The sequence below is a fragment of the Salvelinus alpinus genome, chromosome 19 (assembly GCF_045679555.1).
Source record: "Salvelinus alpinus chromosome 19, SLU_Salpinus.1, whole genome shotgun sequence".
NCBI lineage: Eukaryota > Metazoa > Chordata > Actinopteri > Salmoniformes > Salmonidae > Salvelinus > Salvelinus alpinus.
In genome coordinates, this window is record NC_092104.1 from 42,764,772 (window position 1) to 42,777,459 (window position 12,688).

Below are 12,688 nucleotides of genomic sequence, written 5' to 3' on the forward strand. Positions count from 1 at the left end.
GATGCCATCAGTCAGGATGTGGCCCAGAAGTTAATTGACAGCATGCCAGGGCAGAGGTCTTGCAGAGGTCTTGAGATTGCAGAGGTCTTGAAAAAGAAGGGTCAACAATGCAAATATTGACTCTTTGCATCAACTTCATGTAATTGTCAATAAAAGCCTTTGACACTTATGAAATGCTTGTAATTATACTTCAGTATTCCATAGTAACATCTGACAAAAATAACACTGAAGCAGCAAACTTTGTGAAAATTCATATTTGTGCCAAAACTTTTGGCCACGACTGTAGGCCTAAAGGCCGAGACAATAAGAAGACACAGTGGCAGAAAACATTTATCCATACTTTTGTCCAGTGAAGTCCACAAAGCATATTGCATGTCCAGTAACAGACAGTTAGTTACGTAACCTACAGCATGGTCAAGCAAATTACTGTTTCCAACAATAAACACCACTAAACAACTATTGATTTAGAACCACAGAGAGTTACCACAAGTTGCAAAGAAAACAGGAGCTGCCTCTGCTATTCCAGCACCATTTCAACATCATCAAATCACCTCTGCTTAGTCTGAGACAGTGACAACTAAAAGATACCAAAAACAATTTAGTCCAATCAACGTAGGCTAAATATGATGTGGCTGTCCATGGTTCGGATTTCTGTGTGCGTGTGTGTGTGCACGTTCGTGCAAGCAGAAAAACATGTTGACTTACCCTACTTGTAGAGAAACACCAATGCCATCCTCCTCTCTTTCATGTTGTTGAAACAGTCTATCACTCTGTCATACGCTACACACTTTTATTTTTTGTTGTCCTAGGCTACCTGGCTAAAATGCTTCCCCGCTAGCCTAAATTCCATTCATGGGCAACGTTAAGCTAGTTAACATTAGCCTACTACATCTAGCTACATATTGAACTTCCATCCTCTCAGTGCAGGGGCACAACAATGCATGAATTAATGGTTGGATCATAACCACCGTTATACTGTAATCATTGGCCAGTATGGAGAATTTAGCAAAACCACAAGTCGAAATCCTTATCTCCACCCATGTATAATTTAGGAAAGGGACAGTTTTAGCTCGCTGGCTAGCTAGCCACCGGAGGACACAACGAGATACAACAGTTCAAGTTTTTCTGTCAATGACGTATGCTCTCAATGGGATTTGCTAGGAGTGACGCCAAATCCATCGCTGACACTTATTTTTTGGTACACCAGCTCGCTCAGTTTAGCTCAACGCTGATTATTTATTATTTATTGTTTTGTGAAGGGGGCCAGATGCTCACTGGCTTCCTTGGCTTCAATGCTATGGACCAGACAGCATTGGGGCGGCAGGGTAGCCTAGTGGTTAGAGCGTTGGGCTAGTAACCGAAAGGTTGCAAGTTCGAATCCCAGAGCTGACAAGGTAATCTGTATTTTTGCCCCTGAACAAGGCAGTTAACCCACTGTTCCTAGGCCATCATTGAAAATAAGAATTTGTTCTTAACTGACTTGCCTAGTTAAATAAAGGTGAAAAAAATCAGATAGATAGTTGGCTTACATGTCACGCCCTGACTTTTGCTATATTTGTTTTCTTTGTTTTTTTGGTTAGGTCAGGGTGTGACAAGGGTGGTTTGTTTCGTTTTTGTATTGTCTAGGGGTTTTTGTCTTGTCTAGGGTTTTTGTTTGTCTATGGGGATTTTTTAGGGTCTAGGGGTTTGTAGGTTTATGGTGGCCTGAGTTGGTTCCCAATCAGAGACAGCTGTTTCTCGTTGTCTCTGATTGGGGAGCCTATTTAGGTTGCCATTTTCCATGTTGGTTTTGTGGGTAGTTGTTTTCTGTCTCTGTCTCTGTACCAGACAGGACTGTTTCGTTTGTGCTGTTTTGTTCTAGTGTTCAGTGTTATTAAAAATCATGAACACGTACGATGCTAATTATTTGATTTCTCTCTAGAGAAATAGCCTGTTTGGCTCACAAAAAAAACAATACTAATTGGAATTCAAGTAATTGAACCGATGTCGGACAATTAGTTATTTAATAACCAAACTCCCCCAGCACTACACAAGAATGAAGCTATACACAAGAATGAAGCTATACACAGGGAGTACCCATACCAGATCAATGTACAGGGGTACAAGATATTTGAGGTAGATAAAGGTAGAAGTAAAGGCTGGTTTACAGTCCGTCTAGCAACGTGTCTGTAGACAATTGTCGCTGCGACATCAAACTTGTCGTTTTGAAAAATATAAACACAAAACGACAGCATGACAGCAGTCCGGTGCTCCAAATAGCATACCTTCTCTATTTTTACACCAATAAACTTATCCGTTTGAAAATGTATTCAGTAAATGTCAACCTAGCAAGCCATGCAACTAAAGGCAGTTTTCTAAAAACAATGTTTTGGTTCGTTGTTAGCTAGTTAATTAACTAGGTAGCTAACTGGCTAGCCAGTTCAAATAATGACCAGAGTATAGCTGACAACGTCTTAACTTTAGCTACTTTTAATTCATTATTAAAGGCAAATAAACCCACAGCAACATAATTATTTACAAGTTAATGGCAAACTTACAGAAAATAGCTTACTGCCACAGTGTGCCAAAATTAAAGTAAGCAATTCTATCTGAGAATTTTAGAACTCCTGCACCATCTGCGTCACAGGAGGATTTGAAGTGGTTGCTATGGCAGTCTGGTAACAACGACAACAGACGTTGCGACAGTCGCAGAGACTTGAACCTTTTTTCATGTCTGTGCGACAAGGAAACTGACAGTCGTTGCGACGGTCTACAGACATTCAACTGGGGTATAAATTAAATGTTTTGAGCAGCGACACTCTAATTGTCAAAGTCATGTTGTTAGTCCAAGCAGTGGTGGAAAAAGTACCCAGTTGTCATACTTGAGTAAAAGTAAAGATACCTTAATAGAAAATTACTCAAGTAGAAGTGAAAGTCACACACAAAAATACTACTTGAGTAAAAGTCTAAAAGTATTGGGTTTTAAATATACTTAACTATCAAAAGTAAATGTAATTGTTAAAAGTAAAAGTCATTTCAAATTCCTTATATTAAGCAAACCAGACGGCACGATTTTCTTGTTTTTTTTAATTACAGATAGCCAGGGGCACACTCCAACACTCAGACGTCATTTACAAATGAAGCATTTGTGTTTAGTGAGTCCTCCAGATCAGATGCAGTAGGGATGACCAGGGATTTTTTCTTGATAAGTGTCACACCCTGATCTGTTTCACCTGTCTTTGTGATTGTCTCCACCCCCCTCCAGGTGTCGCCCATCTTCCCCATTATCCCCTGTGTATTTATACCTGTGATCTCTGTTTGTCTGTTGCCAGTTAGTTTTGTTTGTAAAACCTACCATTGTTTGTTTCCCTGCTCCTGACTGTTTTCCTGCTCCTGTTTTCTAATCCTTCCCGGTTATGACCGTTCTGCCTGGCCTGACCCTGAGACCGCCTGCTATTTTGTACCGTACCCCACCGTTCTGGATTATTGACCCCTGTCTGCCCTGACCCTGAGACTGCCTGCTGTTCTGGACACTTTACTCCCTTTCTGGATTATTGACCACTGCCTGTCTTGACCTGTCGTTTGCCTGCCCTTGTTGTTGTAATAAACTCTTGTTACTTCTACACTGTCTGCATCTGGGTCTTACCTAAATGTGATAATAAGTGTGTGAATTTGACCATTTTTCTTTTGCTAAGCATTCAAAATGTTACGAGTACTTTTTGGTGTCAGGGAAAATGTGTATATATAAATTTAAATAGGTAAGCACAGATCCCTGAAAAAAAGACTTAAGTAGTACTTTAAAGTATTTTTACTTAAGTACTTTACATCGCTGAGACCAAGTATAACCTGGCCTTGAGAATTGATAATAAGAGTAAGAATAAAGAACAGTGGCAGCAGCATATGAGTGTGAAAGTGTGAAGTGTGAAAGTGTATTATTGTGTGTGTTATGTGTGTGGGTTTTGTGTGAGAGTGTCAGGTAAGTGTGTGTGAGTGAGTGTGTATATGGTGTGTATATACAGTGGGGCAAAAAAGTATTTAGTCAGCCACCAATTGTGCATGTTCTCCCACTTAAAAAAATGAGAGGCCTGTAATTTTCATCATAGGTACACTTCAACTATGACAGACAAAATGAGAAAAAAAAATCCAGAAAATCACATTGTAGGATTTTTAATGAATTTATTTGCCAATTATGGTGGAAAATAAGTATTTGGTCAATAACAAAAGTTTATCTCAATACTTTGTTATATACCCTTTGTTGGCAATGAAAGAGGTCAAACGTTTTCTGTAAGTCTTCACAAAGTTTTCACACACTGTTGCTGGTATTTTGGCCCATTCCTCCATGCAGATCTCCTCTAGAGCAGTGATGTTTTGGGGCTGTTGCTGGGCAACACGGACTTTCAACTCCCTCCAAAGATTTTCTATGGGGTTGAGAACTGGAGACTGGCTAGGCCACTCCAGGACTTTGAAATGCTTCTTACGAAGCCACTCCTTCGTTGCCCGGGCGGTGTGTTTGGGATCATTGTCATGCTGAAAGACCCAGCCACGTTTCATCTTCAATGCCCTTGCTGATGGAAGGAGGTTTTCACTCAAAATCTCACGATACATGGCCCCATTCATTCTTTCCTTTACACGGATCAGTCGTCCTGGTCCCTTTGCAGAAAAACAGCCCCAAAGCATGATGTTTCCACCCCCATGCTTCACAGTAGGTATGGTGTTCTTTGGATGCAACTCAGCATTCTTTGTCCTCCAAACACGACGAGTTGAGTTTTTACCAAAAAGTTATATTTTGGTTTCATCTGACCATATGACATTCTCCCAATCTTCTTCTGGATCATCCAAATGCTCTCTAGCAAACTTCAGACGGGCCTGGACATGTACTGGCTTAAGCAGGGGGACACGTCTGGCACTGCAGGATTTGAGTCCCTGGCGGCGTAGTGTGTTACTGATGGTAGGCTTTGTTACTTTGGTCCCAGCTCTCTTCAGGTCATTCACTAGGTCCCCCCGTGTGGTTCTGGGATTTTTGCTCACCGTTCTTGTGAACATTTTGACCCCACGGGGTGAGATCTTGCGTGGAGCCCCAGATCGAGGGAGATTATCAGTGGTCTTGTATGTCTTCCATTTCCTAATAATTGCTCCCACAGTTGATTTCTTCAAACCAAGCTGCTTATCTATTGCAGATTCAGTCTTCCCAGCCTGGTGCAGGTCTACAATTTTGTTTCTGGTGTCCTTTGACAGCTCTTGGCCTTGGCCATAGTGGAGTTTGGAGTGTGACTGTTTGAGGTTGTGGACAGGTGTCTTTTATACTGATAACAAGTTCAAACAGGTGCCATTAATACAGGTAACGAGTGGAGGACAGAGGAGCCTCTTAGAGAAGAAGTTACAGGTCTGTGAGAGCCAGAAATCTTGCTTGTTTGTAGGTGACCAAATACTTATTTTCCACCATAATTTGCAAATAAATTCATTAAAAATCCTACAATGTGATTTTCTGGATTTTTTTCCCTCATTTTGTCTGTCATAGTTGAAGTGTACCTATGATGAAAATTACAGACCTCTCTCATCTTTTTAAGTGGGAGAACTTGCACAATTGGTGGCTGACTAAATACTTTTTTGCCCCACTGTATAGTCTTGTGAGTGTGCATAGAGTAGTGCAAGACAGGGCCAATGCAGATAGTCTGTGTAACCATTCATGGACATTTAAAAAGTGTAAAACAGGTCAAGAGGTCATTGTTGAATGGTCACAAACATGGCAAAAAGGGGTTGTATCTTCATATGTGAAAAATGTTGACACATTCATGTATATACTGATAAAACAGTGTCACATCGCATAAAGTGATTGTAGTGTATGGTGCAGAACATGGTAGGTTATACAGGACATTGTAAGGAGCCATTAGGTTCAAGGTGGAGACATGAAGGAGTTTGGATGACTGAGTACTAAACAGACTGAGAGTAAGTTCAGCATTATTAGAAAAGACTGCAAACGTATCAGTTTGATAAAACAGGATAGGGCTACCGAGGAACCAATGAACTGTTATGGACATAAATTACATGAACATTTGGGGGATAGCAATCATATCATAGGATATAGCAGTATTTCCATAAGGTATACTGTGCAAAATGGGAAATATAAATTCTTCATGAGCATAGAACACTTAAATAGTCATAAATGAAAACAGGGATTTGTTGATAAAACCAGCCGACAGGTACAATCAATCATAGCAGGAATTTGGTTAAAATAACTGATTAAAAATACAGTTTTCAGAAGCAGGTTCATTTCTGGATTTGCTCCATTTCAAATGATTGAGAAGTCTATTTTAAGAGTGGCGGCAACGAGGTGTGTGCATTTTATATTTATGCAAATAAATGTGGTTCTCAGGCTCCATAATACGTCGGAAATTCAAGTAGGAGAATGTGATGTGACAAGGGCCTCACATAGACAAGCTCACAATCCTTCTTCAGAAATAATGCAGTTGTGGAGGATACGCTAACAAATAGACAGATATTAGGGCTGAGCATTACCAGGGATGTCACTATTTGATATTATCACAATACTGAGGTGCCAATACGATATATATTGCAATTCTTTAAGTATCATGATTCCATACAAATTGCGATTCGATACTGCAATTGTATTGCGATGATGTTCCAAACATATTACTTACTATATGTCTGCTGCAGAGGGATAAGCAAGAGCCATGAGAAAACGAGTCATCAGTCATGGAAATAAAAGTGCTGAAAACATATTGGCTCACCATTTTTTTTAAAGACGGAGAACAAGAGAAGGAACAATTATTTTGTTTTTGCACAGGCACAGCCGACTAGCTCAAAAATAATATTGAGATATATTGTAAAAAATAATGTCCCGATATTTAACTGTATCCATCACTAAGAGATCATTTGAAAAAGTATATTGTACTCTCAACACCAGCAGTGGCTGTGTTGTGTACATGTACGTACATACAAGCTCTGAATCAGTGAAACACATGGCAGAACTATTTTGACTGTTTGCTGAGGTTTTCTTGCTCTCTCAAACACACACACACACTCACACATGCACACACACACACACTAGAAGAAGTAGAAAGAGAGGATTACTGGCTTCAGTTGAGGCGATGATGACCTATGTCAGGTGATTAAATACTTGGTTGAGGGTAAAAATCTCCAAGATAGAGAGGGCCAGTTTCAAAGCCTTTTGAAGAGAATTACCTGAGGCTAAATCTGACAGAATACCAGCATGAATATGAATAGGAAATATTGACCAGTTTGTCTACATGAACGAGCCTGTCATTGGGTCGTAGTAGAGTACCAACATCCAGCAGATTTAACAGATGCAGTGTAAATTACTTAGGGAATATGAAAATAACTGAAAATACTTGCACAATATTTTATTAAAACACTCTCCCATAGGTGAATACAGTAACGTTGGGAGGTCATCATTTATACAGTGTGCACTGTGCAGGTATCTTTTTGTTTATTTTTAAGCCTGTCATTGGATCTTGCTGTGATTTACAGGGGCAGGCTCCACTCACGTGTGTTGATTTTCTGCAAGGAGATGTGTTTCTCTAGCTGTCTACGCAGTCTGACCTCAGCACCGTACTTCCCTGTTGTCCCATTATCGGCCAGGATGAAATGGGAGTGCAGGCTGTTGAGCACAGTCAGCTTGCTCAGCGGGTTGGACATGGTCTGATACGGTCGGACCACCTGTTGGACCACGACAAAGTATTCATCATCAACACGTTCCACTTACTCAGCATGTTTAGAAAATAAACTGTCAAAGACAATATATAGTCTCTGGTCAACTGCATCCTGGGTGTATGCTTGAGATCGAAACACCCATACACACAGAAATACAGTAGAAGGCACATACACACGCACACACAGTCTTGTACAGCTAACCTTGTGGGGACACTCAATTCAGTTCCATTCAAAATCCTATTTTCCCTTAACCCTAACCCTAACCTTAACCCAAAAACCTAACCTTAACCCTAACCCTGATCCTAGCTCCTAACCCTAGCTCCTAACCCTAACCATTAATGTAATTCTAACCTTAACCCTAAACCCCCTAGAAATAGCACGTCCACACACACACCCACACACAAATACAGTATGGGCACACATGTATGAATGCACTCACACATGCACTCACACACACGCTTGCAAGCATTCACTCACACACACACACTGTAACTTACGTCTTTTCCCACCAGGTCCTCCTGGTTCTCCACAATGCCCCAGGGGGCAATGCCGATAGTGCAGATCTTCCCCCGGGATTTAGAGGCATGGTCCTTCAGCGCATCACCCACATGCCGGATCACCCCTGAGTGTATGTTTGTGATATGTGACAGAGAGAGGGGGAGGGAGAGAGAGTGTATATATATATGTGTGTGTGTGTGTGTGTGTGTGTGTGTGTGTGTGTGTGTGTGTGTGTGTGGTGTGTGGTGTGTGGTGTGTGGTGTGTGTGTGTGTGTGTGTGTGTGTGTGTGTGTGACATGAGAGAGATAATAGATTGTACATGTGAGTGAGAGAGTTTTATGTATGTGTGTTTTAGACAGAGAGATTAAGAAAGAGAGGCATTCTGCCATTATTGATACATAGACTGATCTTAAATAAATGACACACCCATTACTGAAAGATAAAGTCAGACATCAACACAGCACCCAGACACAGAGCGACAGACAGGTACTGTATATATCAGCCCCCCACCTTTCTCTCAAACTCTCTCCCCCTCTATCGCCCCCCAGTCACGCCTGGAGGGTCACCATGCATCACCCAGGTGGGTGCCACACATTGGTGGTGGATGAGGTGAGTTTCCCCCTACTATGTATGTAAAGCGCTATGTGTACCTCAGTTGGTAGAAAAGTACTATATAAATCCAATCAATTATTATTATCTCATTTCAACCCTCTGCCTGACACTCACTATTCACTTCTTTCTGTGCCTGAAGTCCTCCTCTCCATACATCTTTCACCCTCCTGTCTTTTTCTTTCCTATTTCTTCGGTTTCTCGCCATCTTGTCTTCCCCCATTCTATCTCTTCTATATCCAATCTCTGCCCCTCTCGTTTCTGACACACCTGTCTCTCTTCTCTTTCTGTTGATAACCTTTCCCATATACGCAGTGACCCTTTGAGGTGACCACTCGCCAGCGAGATTACACCCAAATGTAATGTTGCAGCTACAGTTAAGGTTAGGGTAAGCATTAGGGTTAAGCTGAGTTTTTTCGATGATTAACACAAAACAAGAGCAGCGACAAACAGAAGCATAGGGTTAATGGGTAACAACGACACAGCACGTGGTTGTCAGCCCGCTAAGTGGGCCTGGTTTATTCCTCCACCCACCCAGCCCACCTGTGTTGACCCCGCCAGTGAAGATCCAGGCTCCCGTTGTCATGGCAGCCTTGATGAGGCCCTTGCCAAAGACCTGTTTGAGTTTGGGCTGCAGCTCAAAGTTCTGCAGGCCCCCATGCACTGAGATGAGCAGCTTGGGAAGGTCCAGCTGCCACTCCTTAGTCATAAGGTGCAGCAGGAGTTCTGGTTTGGTGTCATAGGACACACGCACATACTGCAAATGAACACACGAATGAAATTAATTTGTACGTTTGATGTTAAAGTCTCCTCACTTTTTTTGTCTTGAATCTTTTCCTATCACAGTGCATTTTCTTGTACATGAGACAAATATTTGTGAAACAGAAAATAAAGAAATGTCTGATATAATATAATCAAACAACCAATAGGTGTCATTTTGTTGGTATTGAATCAATGTATCATATAGATTAAAATGAGAGAGCACAATACAGCTGTTCAAAACATTTGATTACATACATTTAATAAGCTCATTGGAATCTGATTATTTTAACTCTCATCAAGAAATCTGTCTGCAGTCATGTAGATAGGCCCTATCTGCCTATAGATAATGCTAATGTGAATATGTCCTTATTTATCTATCAATCCTATGTCTATGTAAAGCAATGTTATATCATTCAATCCCATGTATAAAGTGGTCACCATGGCTTTGTTAGAGTGGCCCCCTCCCTGGAACTCGATGGTTCCGAAGGCGTCGGTGGGGCTGAGCTGGGTGTGTTTGCTGATAGACCATTTCTCCGATAGGCTGTCATTCTTAACCAGACGCTCCGCCTTATCATTCTGACTGGAGGAGATGCCGGGGGGCAGGCCAACGTGCTGACCAATCAGACGGCCGCAGCAGCACCTGAGGAGGGAACAGGTGGACAGGTAGTCAGAGCAGGAGCCGGCTTCCTCTTCCTCACTCTCCTCCTCTTCATATTCCTTCCCAACCTCCTCGTCTTCCTCCTCACTCTCCTCGTCTAACTCAGAGGTGAAGTGAAACATTCTGAACATTGCCGATAGAAATGTCATGAATAGAGCTGACATGATTCCCGTATTCTACATATTGGACATTCAGGATTGTTCTACATAATACATTTCTCTCTGAACGTGTTGCATCCTTCTGAACAGACCCCAGATGTGCACTAGAGCTGGGGAGGAGGAAGTGACATGTGGGGAAAGTTCCCTTTCTTCTACTATGAGAGAACAGATTTCAAAGGCTGTCCACACAAACCCCATGCAGCAGACTCTCTCTCCTTCCTACACATCTGTTAAACCATTTAATGTAGCCATTAGACATACTAGTGGTCAATGGTCATATGCAAAGGACATAAATGGAGTTGAAATGTGACAGGTCCAGACAGGAGCCTCTGAAAGCAGACAACTGGAAACTTAATTCTGAGATGATGTAAGCGCCGGCCTGAGATAAAATAAGAACATTTCTATCCACCTGCACGTCGTCGACTCGGTTTTTACAGATGTAAAAGTAACAATTTGATCCTGGAGCACCAACATTTTTCCTCCAAAGCTTACAAACAGTAGCTTCTAGTGTGATGTGTGGGTGGTGCTCGAGTCAGGCAGTTTCCTCTCCATCTGTCACCTGGAGCGATAGCAGTAGTCTACATTTCCATAATACCATTTGACAGCGATAGAGGGGGGGCGGGGGGGAAACATCAGTTTTTCAAATTGTGTACTACATTCTGCAGATTGCATGCTTTATTTCAGTGTGATGTAACTCCCTAGAAATTGTGATTTTGGTGATTCACAACATTTTATTGTGTGTGCTTATTATGTTTGTTCTGAATGCCCACTTAGGCAGAACATACGGCAGATTCATTGAAACAAACATTTAATTACATCCTTTAGAGATACACCTCTCATTCACTAGAGTGACATATCACATCCACTTAGAAGAAAATGTGCTATTTAGAACCTAAAAGGGTTCTTCAACTGTTCCCATAGCAGAACCTTTGAATAACCCTTTGTAACGGTCTTGAGATGACAAACGCTGGGAGACAGGAAGCAAGTACAGGGTGAGGATTTAATAATAAATAGACATGAAACAAAGAAAAAAGAAAAGCAGATGCTGCCATCATCTACACTGTATTTCTGACAAATTTGATATCATTTTAATAGACAAAAACAAGGACATTTCTAAGTGACCCCAAACTTTTGAACGGTAGTGTATATATACATATATATATATACTACCGTATGTATACTACCATATACATATATACAGTGGGGAGAACAAGTATTTGATACACTGCCGATTTTGCAGGTTTTCCTACTTACAAAGCATGTAGAGGTCTGTAATTTTTATCATAGGTACACTTCAACTATGAGAGACGGAATCTAAAACAAAAATCCAGAAAATCACATTGTATGATTTTTAAGTAATTAATTTGTATTTTATTGCATGACATAAGTATTTGATACATCAGAAAAGCAGAACTTAATATTTGGTACAGAAACCTTTGTTTGCAATTACAGAGATCATACGTTTCCTGTAGTTCTTGACTAGGTTTGCACACACTGCAGCAGGGATTTTGGCCCACTCCTCCCTACAGATCTTCTCCAGATCCTTCAGGTTTCGGGGCTGTCGCTGGGCAATACGGACTTTCAGCTCCCTCCAAAGATTTTCTATTGGGTTCAGGTCTGGAGACTGGCTAGGCCACTCCAGGACCTTGAGATGCTTCTTACGGAGCCACTCCTTAGTTGCCATGGCTGTGTGCTTCGTGTCGTTGTCATGCTGGAAGACCCAGCCACGACCCATCTTCAATGCTCTTACTGAGGGAAGGAGGTTGTTGGCCAAGATCTCGCGATACATGGCCCCATCCATCCTCCCCTCAATACGGTGCAGTCGTCCTGTCCCCTTTGCAGAAAAGCATCCCCAAAGAATGATGTTTCCACCTCCATGCTTCACGGTTGGGATGGTGTTCTTGGGGTTGTACTCATACTTCTTCTTCCTCCAAACACGGCGAGTGGAGTTAGACCAAAAAGCTCTATTTTTGTCTCATCAGACCACATGACCTTCTCCCATTCCTCCTCTGGATCATCCAGATGGTCATTGGCAAACTTCAGACGGGCCTGGACATGCACTGGCTTAAGCAGGGGGACCTTGCGTGCGCTGCAGGATTTTAATCCATGACGGCGTAGTGTGTTACTAATGGTTTTCTTTGAGACTGTGGTCCCAGCTCTCTTCAGGTCATTGACCAGGTCCTGCCGTGTAGTTCTGGGCTGATCCCTCACCTTCCTCATGATCATTGATGCCCCACGAGGTGAGATCTTGCATGGAGCCCCAGACCGAGGGTGATTGACCGTCATCTTGAACTTCTTCCATTTTCTAATAATTGCGCCAACAGTTGTTTCC

At 41.8% G+C, this 12,688-nt stretch overlaps 1 protein-coding gene across 4 annotated transcripts in view; it reads right to left on the bottom strand.

The window, feature by feature from the left end:
• trpm3 (transient receptor potential cation channel, subfamily M, member 3) overlaps positions 1-12,688 on the bottom strand; it is a 245,231-nt gene that overhangs the window by 120,292 nt on the left and 112,251 nt on the right. For all 4 annotated transcript variants that reach the window (XM_071353639.1, XM_071353637.1, XM_071353638.1 and 1 more), the window contains exons 3-6: positions 9,979-10,180; positions 9,322-9,535; positions 8,169-8,293; positions 7,506-7,677 (exon numbers count right to left, since the gene is read on the bottom strand). In XM_071353639.1, the coding sequence (XP_071209740.1) occupies positions 7,506-7,677; positions 8,169-8,293; positions 9,322-9,535; positions 9,979-10,180 (713 nt within the window). The remainder of the gene's footprint in view (positions 1-7,505; positions 7,678-8,168; positions 8,294-9,321; positions 9,536-9,978; positions 10,181-12,688) is intronic.